Source organism: Drosophila biarmipes, unplaced genomic scaffold (assembly GCF_025231255.1).
Source record: "Drosophila biarmipes strain raj3 unplaced genomic scaffold, RU_DBia_V1.1 ptg000017l, whole genome shotgun sequence".
NCBI lineage: Eukaryota > Metazoa > Arthropoda > Insecta > Diptera > Drosophilidae > Drosophila > Drosophila biarmipes.
In genome coordinates this window covers 5,132,218-5,143,847 of record NW_026114535.1, presented here as the reverse complement: position 1 = coordinate 5,143,847, position 11,630 = coordinate 5,132,218, and the positions used below count along the sequence as shown (strand labels likewise).

Genomic DNA, 11,630 nt, shown 5'->3' with positions numbered 1-11,630 from the left:
ATCCAACAGTTCTTATCATGCATAGACGTACGTTTTTACAAAGGAAGTAAAAAAAATTTTTCTATTGCGAGCTATTCCATACACCCGTAGAGTACCCAGGACCTCAAGAACAAAACGGGAGACCCAAGAATTACAGCAGAGGTGATTTAAGTCTGAAGTTTGCAACGCTAGAACTAGATGTTTTCGACCCAATATATGTTGTTGATCAGTATCATTAGACAAGTCGATGGAGTTTTAAAGCTATCGAGCTGAAACTTTTCTTAAAGTAATCTTTCTTTTGCAGATAGAATATAAGTCGGAACCAGCCGGATCGGACAACCATTTTTTATAGCTCCCATAGGAATAATCGGAAAACAAAAATGTCAAAAAATTATATTTTTGGTCTTTTTTAACATATAACAAACAAATAAAGTTTTTTAATTAGTTCTGAGTTTCAAATTTTATCAAAATCGGACGACTATATTATATAGATGGCATAGAAATGATGGACTGGAGGGAAAAAATTATTAGAATATTGAATCCTTGGTGTTTTTTTACAATAACCTCCTACTTCTAAAAATAACATTTATTAATTTGTTATAAAATTGGAATATAATTTTATCAAAATCAAAAGACTATATCATATACTTGTCATAGAAGAGATCGGAAAATTGGTACGAAAATAATATGAAACAAACTATAACTTTGACATATTATCACCATGGACAGCAGTCCACGTAGTGACGATGAGCACCAGGAGGGTCTGCGAAGGCTACTCTTATAATCACACGGAGAAATAAAAATCGTGTGATATATCAATCGAAAGGTATTGCAAAAACTAAATGAATTGCATACCAAGACTTTAAAACAAATTAATTGGCAGGGAGAAAAAGTGGTGGTGTAAAAGTTAAAATTTGGAAATTGTATCTGTTCGGGGAAAAAAAATCGGACGACTGCGGCATATATCTGTATAAATCAAATAATTATTTTTTAAAATTTTGATTTGTTGATTTTAGTTGTATTTTCTTTTACTCTAGGATATAGAATATTTTAACTTTTCAGAATTGCGAATTTAATTTTACCCAATATCTGCAATAATTTCCGCTTGCCGAACTTCCGTTCTTGTTTTTGTATTAGGAACACACCGCATTGCTGTTTCTAGCAATAGGCTAGATTTTGAAAATAAGCTATACATTAAAATCCAATATTATCTACCAAATTAAAGTAATTTTCATGTTTTTATTATATTAAACATAAATACAAATCTTGTACTGTAATATGCGTAATATCATCTTTAAAGATGTCAATGTTTATTTCCGGAGGTATGATTTTTTCTTTTAGTGAATTAATGCTTGTCATCATTTAATAACTTAAAAGATTCCGGCCGGTCCCTTTGAAACAATTTGTTGAGTTTTTTCATATCATTTAAAATCGGTCGCAAAAACAATAAATACCACAAATTAGTTTCATCGTTATATAAATCATACAAAATTTTGGCCTTGTGACATTTTTCGGAACTGGCGGCTAAGGCAAAGTGCAATTTGAGCTCCGACCACTGATGTGAAAACCTAGTTACTGCAGGTTCTGTTAATAGCCATCTGGTATCGCAAACTCTGGGTATTTTTAATGGAGTCTGAAATAAATTAAAGAGTCAGTGAGTCAAACAAATAAAGTTAATGCGTCAGGCAATACATGTATAAGCAAATATTAAGAGTTAATCTACTAACCAGCTTTCAGGACGAGTACAGAAATTAGATTAAATTAGAACACAATTTACTGTTTATTACTTGTATACATACATTCGTATATTTTTTTGTAGTTCATTTGGCGTTGCGAACCAGGAATAGGTATCCACCACAAGAAATTCCAAAGCCTCCGGCATGCTACCTTTGCACGCCTGATTTACAGCCAATTGTATAGAGTGACATACACCCTAAATTAATATTATAGTAGGCACACTTTTTTTTATTCAGTGTATACGCTCCTTTTGGGTCCTGTCATCACATTGGCGTTGTCGGTTCTAAGCCCAATCATATTTGAATTTTTTCTGTAACTCTAGCTTCAAATGGTCTGCTATGGAAATAGCATCTCCGGACTCGATACTAACTAAACTCAGAAAAGAGGACACCATACTTTGCTTTCTTACACTAAATTAATTTATAACGATTCCTTAGAAGTTGTAAAATGCACATATATAAAACGAAGGCAATTAATATATGCCCACATACAAATTTTAACAAACAACAAATATTAACAAATTATAAAGCACAATAATGTTATATTTACAAATCAATTTCGTCACAATGATGTCGGTTGACTCATCCAGAAGCAAACTATATTTCGATGATCCAATATCCATCAATAAGTCTTCCATGAAGTTCACGGCCACAAACATTGTTTATAATTTGCAACAATTGTTTATAATCTACAGACAATGTTAAATGTTGCACAACAGCGCACAGTGCACAAGAGGACAATCCAAACTATATTTCTATTACTGCGAAACCATTCAATTATTTTTCTCGACAAATTGAACTGATTAAAGGAAACGAATATACGACAGAAGTGACACCCTATTTTCATAAATTAAAAATAAAAATTATTTATAAAAAAAAGAAAGAATATTTATGTACCAACAAGAATGCAATTTATTACCATGACGGCTCAGATTTTATCATATTCCATAATTCATATCTAGAAATTTAAGTGCAAATCACTTTACGAATCTAGTGAGATGTACAACAAGACTCGAAGATATTTTACCGTACACAGACTTCAAAGAAAAAAATTCTAAAACGACATAAAGAACTTCTACACTCAGGAATTGAAAAAAACTTCCAAATGGTTCAGAGAAAAATATTATTTTCAATTCAAAATAATAATAATTCAAAATATAATAAATGAATGCGAAATTTGTAACATTGCTAAAACAGAACATAGAAGTACTAAAATGACATTTGAACTTACCCCAGAAATTCAGAATATAAGGGAAAAATTTGTTATGAATTTTATATGGTAAGCATCCAACAGTTCTTATCATGCATAGACGTACGTTTTTACAAAGGAAGTAAAAAAAATTTCTATTTCGAGCTATTCCATACACCCGTAAAGTACCCAGGACCTCAAGAACAAAACGGGAGACCCAAGAATCACAGTAGAGGTGATTTAAGTCTGAAGTTTGCAACGCTAGAACTAGATGTTTTCGACCCAATATATGTTGTTGATCAGTATCATTAGACAAGTCGATGGAGTTTTTTCTTTTGCAGGTAGAATATAAGTCGGAACCAGCCGGATCGGACAACCATGTTTTATAGCTTCCATAGGAATAATCGGAAAACAAAAATGTCAAAAAATTATATCTTTGGTCTTTTTTAACATATAACAAACAAATAAAGTTTATTAATTAGTTCTGAGTTTCAAATTTTATCAAAATCGGACGACTATATTATATAGATGGCATAGAAATGATGGACTGGAGGGAAAAAATTATTAGAATATTGAATTCTTGGTGTTTTTTTACAATAACCTCCTACTTCTAAAAATAACATTTATTAATTTGTTCTAAAATTGGAATATAATTTTATCAAAATCAAAAGACTATATCATATACTTGTCATAGAAGAGATCGGAAAATTGGTACGAAAATAATATGAAACAAATTATAACTTTGACATATTATCACCATGGACAGCAGTCCACGTAGTGACGATGCGCACCAGGAGGGTCTGCGAAGGCTACTCTTATAATCACACGGAGAAATAAAAATCGTGTGATATATCAATCGAAAGGCATTGCAAAAACTAAATGAATTGCATACCAAGACTTTAAAACAAATTAATTGGCAGGGAGAAAAAGTGGTGGTGTAAAAGTTAAAATTTGGAAAATTGTATCTGTTTGGGGAAAAAAATCGGACGACTGCGGCATATATCTGTATAAATCAAATAATTATTTTTTAAAATTTTGATTTGTTGATTTTAGTTGTATTTTCTTTTACTCTAGGATATAGAATATTTTAACTTTTCAGAATTGCGAATTTAATTTTACCCAATATCTGCAATAACTTCCGCTTGCCGAACTTCCGTTCTTGTTTTTGTATTAGGAACACACCGCATTGCTGTTTCTTTGCACATGTTGGGTGCAGTGTTGCCAGGTATTGAGCTCGCAAATAGGCTAGATTTTGAAAATAAGCTATACATTAAAATCCAATATTATCTACCAAATTAAAGTAATTTTCATGTTTTTATTATATTAAACATAAATACAAATCTTGTACTGTAATATGCGTAATATCATCTTTAAAGATGTCAATGTTTATTTCCGGAGGTATGATTTTTTCTTTTAGTGAATTAATGCTTGTCATCATTTAATAACTTAAAAGATTCCGGCCGGTCCCTTTGAAACAATTTGTTAAGTTTTTTCATATCATTTAAAATCGGTCGCAAAAACAATAAATACCACAAATTAGTTTCATCGTTATATAAATCATACAAAATTTTGGCCTTGTGACATTTTTCGGAACTGGCGGCTGAGGCAAAGTGCAATTTGAGCTCCGACCACTGATGTGAAAACCTAGTTACTGCAGGTTCTGTTAATAGCCATCTGGTATCGCAAACTCTGGGTATTTTTAATGGAGTCTGAAATAAATTAAAGAGTCAGTGAGTCAAACAAATAAAGTTAATGCGTCAGGCAATACATGTATAAGCAAATATTAAGAGTTAATCTACTAACCAGCTTTCAGGACGAGTACAGAAATTAGATTAAATTAGAACACAATTTACTGTTTACTTTACATGTACATATATACCTGATCATTATTTATACATACATTCGTATATTTTTTTGTAGTTCATTTGGCGTTGCGAACCAGGAATAGGTATCCACCACAAGAAATTCCAAAGCCTCCGGCATGCTACCTTTGCACGCCTGATTTACAGCCAATTGTATAGAGTGACATACACCCTAAATTAATATTATAGTAGGCACACTTTTTTTATTCAGTGTATACGCTCCTTTTGGGTCCTGTCATCACATTGGCGTTGTCGGTTCTAAGCCCAATCATATTTGATTTTTTTCTGTAACTCTAGCTTCAAATGGTCTGCTATGGAAATAGCATCTCCGGACTCGATACTAACTAAACTCAGAAAAGAGGACACCATACTTTGCTTTCTTACACTAAATTAATTTATAACGATTCCTTAAAAGTTGTAAAATGCACATATATAAAACGAAGGCAATTAATATATGCCCACATACAAATTTTAACAAACAACAAATATTAACAAATTATAAAGCACAATAATGTTATATTTACAAATCAATTTCGTCACAATGATGTCGGTTGACTCATCCAGAAGCAAACTATATTTCGATGATCCAATATCCATCAATAAGTCTTCCATGAAGTTCACGGCCACACACATTGTTTATAATCTGCAACAATTGTTTATAATCTACAGACAATGTTAAATGTTGCACAAGAGCGCACAGTGCACAAGAGGACAATCCAAACTATATTTCTATTACTGCGAAACCATTCAATTATTTTTCTCGACAAATTGAACTGATTAAAGGAAACGAATATACGACAGAAGTGACACCCTATTTTCATAAATTAAAAATAAAAATTATTTATAAAAAAAAGAAAGAATATTTATGTACCAACAAGAATGCAATTTATTACCATGACGGCTCAGATTTTATCATATTCCATAAATCTTATCTAGAAATTATAAGTGCAAATCACTTTACGAATCTAGTGAGATGTACAACAAGACTCGAAGATATTTTACCGTACACAGACTTCAAAGAAAAAAATTCTAAAACGACATAAAGAACTTCTACACTCAGGAATTGAAAAAAACTTCCAAATGGTTCAGAGAAAAATATTATTTTCAATTCAAAATAATAATAATTCAAAATATAATAAATGAATGCGAAATTTGTAACATTGCTAAAACAGAACATAGAAGTACTAAAATGACATTTGAACTTACCCCAGAAATTCAGAATATAAGGGAAAAATTTGTTATGAATTTTATATGGTAAGCATCCAACAGTTCTTATCATGCATAGACGTACGTTTTTACAAAGGAAGTAAAAAAAATTTTTCTATTTCGAGCTATTCCATACACCCGTAGAGTACCCAGGACCTCAAGAACAAAACGGGAGACCCAAGAATCACAGTAGAGGTGATTTAAGTCTGAAGTTTGCAACGCTAGAACTAGATGTTTTCGACCCAATATATGTTGTTGATCAGTATCATTAGACAAGTCGATGGAGTTTTAAAGCTATCGGGCTGAAACTTTTGTTAAAGTAATCTTTCTTTTGCAGGTAGAATATAAGTCGGAACCAGCCGGATCGGACAACCATGTTTTATAGCTCCCATAGGAATAATCGGAAAACAAAAATGTCAAAAAATTATATCGTTGGTCTTTTTTAACATATAACAAACAAATAAAGTTTATTAATTAGTTCTGAGTTTCAAATTTTATCAAAATCGGACGACTATATTATATAGATGGCATAGAAATGATGGACTGGAGGGAAAAAATTATTAGAATATTGAATCCTTGGTGTTTTTTTACAATAACCTCCTACTTCTAAAAATAACATTTTTTAATTTGTTCTAAAATTGGAATATAATTTTATCAAAATCAAAAGACTATATCGTATACCTGTCATAGAAGAGATCGGAAAATTGGTACGAAAATAATATGAAACAAATTATAACTTTGACATATTATCACCATGGACAGCAGTCTACGTAGTGACTATGCGCACCAGGAGGGTCTGCGAAGGCTACTCTTATAATCACACGGAGAAATAAAAATCGTGTGATATATCAATCGAAAGGTATTGCAAAAACTAAATGAATTGCATACCAAGACTTTAACAAATTAATTGGCAGGGAGAAAAAGTGGTGGTGTACAAGTTAAAATTTGGAAAATTGTATCTGTTTGGGAAAAAAAATCGGACGACTGCGGCATATATCTGTATAAATCAAATAATTATTTTTTAAAAAGGTTCATTTGTTGATTTTAGTTGTATTTTCTACTCTAGGATATAGAATATTTTAACTTTTCAGAATTGCGAATTTAATTTTACCCAATACCTGCAATAACTTCGGCTTGCCGAACTTCCTTTCTTGTTTTTGTATTAGGAACACACCGCATTGCTGTTTCTTTGCACATGTTGGGTGCAGTGTTGCCAGGTATTGAGCTCGCAAATAGGCTAGATTTTGAAAATAAGCTATACATTAAAATCCAATATTATCTACCAAATTAAAGTAATTTTCATGTTTTTATTATATTAAACATAAATACAAATCTTGTACTGTAATATGCGTAATATCATCTTTAAAGATGTCAATGTTTATTTCCGGAGGTATGATTTTTTCTTTTAGTTTAATTAATGCTTGTCATCATTTAATAACTTAAAAGATTCCGGCCGTTCCCTTTGAAACAATTTGTTGAGTTTTTTCATATCATTTAAAATCGGTCGCAAAAACAACAAATACAACAAATTAGTTTCATCGTTATATAAATCATGGAAAATTTTGGCCTTGTGACATTTTTCGGAACTGGCGGCTAAGGCAAACTGCAATTTGAGCTCCGACCACTGATGTGAAAACCTAGTTACTGCAGGTTCTGTTAATAGCCATCTGGTATCGCAAACTCTGGGTATTTTTAATGGAGTCTGAAATAAATTAAAGAGTCAGTGAGTCAAACAAATAAAGTTAATACGTCAGGCAATACATGTATAAGCAAATATTAACAATTTATCTACTAACCAGCTTTTAGGACGAGTACAGAAATTAGATTAAATTGGAACACGATTTGAAGTAAACACATGTACATATATACCTGATCATTATTTATACATACATTCGTATATTTTTTTGTAGTTCATTTGGCGTTGCGAACCAGGAATAGGTATCCACCACAAGAAATTCCAAAGCCTCCGGCATGCTACCTTTGCACGCCTGATTTACAGCCAATTGTATAGAGTGACATACACACTAAATTAATATTATAGTAGGCACACTTTTTTTTTATTCAGTGTATACGCTCCTTTTGGGTCCTGTCATCACATTGGCGTTGTCGGTTCCAAGCCCAATCATATTTGATTTTTTTTTTCTGTAACTCTAGCTTCAGATGGTCTGCTATGGAAATAGCATCTCCGGACTCGATACTAACTTAACTCAGAAAAGTGGAAACCATACTTTGCTTTCTTACACTAAAGTAATTTATAACGATTTCTTAAAAGTTGAAAAATGCACATATATAAAACGAAGGCAATTAATATATGCCCACATACAACATATCGCACCATCCAAAAAATCTATCGATCAGAAGCACGATCATATGAATAAAGTTCACGTAACAATCGGCAAAAAAGAACCAGCAAAACATTGAACACCAAAAATGAAATTTTTCGTTGGTCACAAAACCTTAAAAAAATATGCTAAATTATTTTTAAAAATAGGCTAGATTTATGGCTATAGGCTATTTACAAATTTTATAGGCCAGATCATTTAAAAATAGGCTAGATCTAGCCTGAAATAGGCTAAACTGGCAACACTGGTTGGGTGTGTTGAGAAATCGAAGTTAGCTCCGAACTTAACCTTCAAGAGGCTGGTTCGGGCGAAGCAAATGCTTTATTTAGGCTAGACATTTATTTTAGGCTAGAAACAAAATTTAACTGAAATGTAGTTGCCTCATCAAAACCTATTGATTGCTATAAAAAAAGTTATCCAGGCCCACAGATTCTTCGCCCTAGCAATAACGTCATAGCAACCCTTTAGTTCTGCAGAAGTCTCGCCGTGTAATGTCAGACGCCAAAAACTTTTTTTCTGCCCAAAACTGTATGCCGCTGTCGATGTTAGCAAAGAAACTGGCGCAGCGTAAAAGAGTCACTTGCATGTGACAGGTCATACAACTAAAAGGAACAAGTAAAATCCGGAAATGAAAGGTAGGCAACGAAAAAGCCATTTATGCATGTCTGTGTGCGATTCTTTGTGAAACGTATCTGGTTTTTCTTTTTGGTCTCTCAAATACTTTTTATTTTTATCACAAATTTTAAAAATATAAAAAAATAATAACTTTTATAACAGTCTCATAGCATATTATAATATATGGGTTGATGCTGCGCCTTTTAAAAGATTTAACATTTACCATTTAACATTAACCATCTCCTACAGGAGACTTACAAGTCGACATCGTCGTCGCTCGCACTCAAATCCCGTTTAATGTGCTGATAGTAAAAAGTATTTCTGAAAATTTACAGAAAACGAACTGTTTATTTTTGGTGGCAGTGCCGCTAGCTCAGTCTGCCTCAGGGCAGAGTACCCCTATTGCCACAGCTCGAAACATAAAAAAAATGGACAAATCCGCGGTCTCGCATCACTGAAACTATCGGACATCTCTAAGAACAAAACGTAAACAAAGGTAAATGTTTACAAACATCGACAGAGATTTGGGTTTTATTTGGTTTTATTTTGATTTCGGCCAAGCGCTCCCTCCCTACGAAAGGTACCCTCTATATGCTGCTGGGCACCACCCAAACTTGGCCGGACGGCGCCCCTCCTCGCGACTACGGCGGCTCCATCTCCCCCATTGGGACAATTTACTCACACATGGTGGATTTTACAAACATTTAATATTTGGTATGTACAATAATTTATATGCATCTTCCTCCTAACCGATCTATCCTTTCTTACCTTCAAGACAAAGACTTGGCCACCGTCTTCAGGACTTAATCGGTCAAAGCCGAGGATCCGTTTTGGTCAAAACGCAGGGAAGAACGGAGCTTCGCCTGTGGCCGAGTGCATAGTGTTTCGGATGGCCACCTCAATCTCCGGCAGATGTGCATTCCATTCTCGATGATCCTCGTCTAAGACGCTGCGAATTGCGGCCAAGACGTTTCTGTTTACCCTCTTCGCAGCATTGCTCTGTGGTGAGTATACTGAAGTCTTCAGGTGCTGAATACCGAGCCATCCATAATTTCTCAAATGCCTTGGATACGAACTGCTTATCGTTGTCCAAATATATCGTTTCAGGCACTCCGAACTTCTGAAATACCTCGTTTACCAAGATGTTTACTACGTTCGTTGCCGTCGGTTCCTTTGGACTCCTTACACACATTGCAACTACAGACGTCTTCCCGCACCTGGATAGTCATCCCTGGCCAATAGAATAGAAGAAGGTCTTCATCATTCCACCATGACCAGCCTTGGAGCCCGCTCTATCAGGCAGTGCGCAAGGATTTGCGGGATCCTCAGCTTCCAATTCCTCGTCCATTTTCGAATTGCTCATGCGCTTGAAGATTATTCCGTCCTCCACTTTCTGGTCTGGTAAGTGTTCCTTGTTAGACACCACATCCTGCACTAATTCCGTGTAATCTTCCGCAGCAAATTCAGTCATCTCGAATCCTAGTAACTCCGACGGATCTATTCGGATCTCCTCAATGATGCAGGATAGGGTGTCGGCGACAACGTTCTCGCTGCCTTTGCGATGTTCAGTGCTGAAATCGTAGCCCTGCAGCTGGAGAGACCACCTTGCGAATCGTCCGGACAGATCCTTCATCGTCATCAACCACTTAAGGCTGGCAGACACTCCTTTTCCGTGACCGAGTAATGGTGATTGGTGATTGTTCATCTTGGCTGTGAAGAACGCGATGGTTGCTCGTCTGCATCCTGGTTCCGCTGAAACAATACCGCGCCAACGCCAACGTGAAATGCGTCGCACTGGATGTATAAATATTTTCTGAAATTCGCGTGAACCAGGACCGGCGCGCTCATCAAGGTCAGCTACTGGCTGTGGGACGCTGGGACTTAGGACGAACTTTGCGTTTAGCAAAGCTACGCTGGCTAGCGTAGGGAAATTCTTGACAAACCGTCAATACCTTCCCGCTGTACCCATTAAGGCTCGTAATTACTTCATGGATTTCGGGTAGGGCATCTTCTGAATCGCCGAAACTCGTCCAGGATCCATCCGAAGCAGTCCACCTCCGACTATAAACCCAAGGTAAGTCAGCGATTTGAAGCAAAACTTGGACTTCTTTAACCCTATGGTCAATCCGGCTGATTTCAGACTGTGGGCTACTCGACGCAAGTACTTCAGGTACGTCTGAAAATCTGGAGTGAGGATTAGCAAGTCGTCCAAATACACGAAAACGTTGGATCTAAGCTCCGCTGGTATCACCCGATCCATAAGCAGCACCAAGCGTTGTGCCGCGTTGCACAGCCCGATTGGCATCATTCGAACGCCTGCCAGAAGTCGACTCCGAAGTACACACTTTGCTCCAAGTACGGGCAAAGGTAGAACGTGAACGGCTTACTTACGCCTTTGTACTTTACAGGCAGCTCCACGCGTCCGATAATGGATCGGTCCTCACCAGAAGCCGTCCGGACTATGGAAAAGTACAATTGGACCGCAACTCCCAGCGTTTCCACCAGCTCTCGACAACCGTTGCCCAGCACACTTACACTGGCCCCCGTGATTTTGCCGTGTGCTCAGCCACATACAAACATAGTGCAGCTTCCTGCTCCTCTGTCTTCCGGCATTTGGAAGGAAAACTTAGTTTTTGTGTCTGACCAATTGTCGCCCATTGTCGAAATATGTTTTTTGGACACCCCATGTTACCGTATGTCG

At 35.5% G+C, this 11,630-nt stretch overlaps 1 protein-coding gene and 1 long non-coding RNA gene across 2 annotated transcripts; both read right to left on the bottom strand.

The window, feature by feature from the left end:
- Positions 1–7,317: 7,317 nt before the first annotated feature.
- On the bottom strand, positions 7,318–8,314 carry LOC127012053 (uncharacterized). Its single transcript, XR_007765509.1, has 2 exons — positions 7,863–8,314; positions 7,318–7,674 (listed from the first exon to the last, which is right to left on the bottom strand). It is a non-coding gene; the product is annotated as an uncharacterized LOC127012053 (long non-coding RNA).
- A 1,840-nt stretch (positions 8,315–10,154) lies between these two features.
- On the bottom strand, positions 10,155–11,234 carry LOC122818936 (uncharacterized). The gene is made up of 2 exons (XM_050890241.1): positions 10,915–11,234; positions 10,155–10,842 (listed from the first exon to the last, which is right to left on the bottom strand). Exons 1-2 carry the CDS (start codon positions 11,232–11,234, stop codon positions 10,155–10,157), a joined length of 1,008 nt encoding a protein of 335 aa, XP_050746198.1.
- Positions 11,235–11,630: the final 396 nt, after the last annotated feature.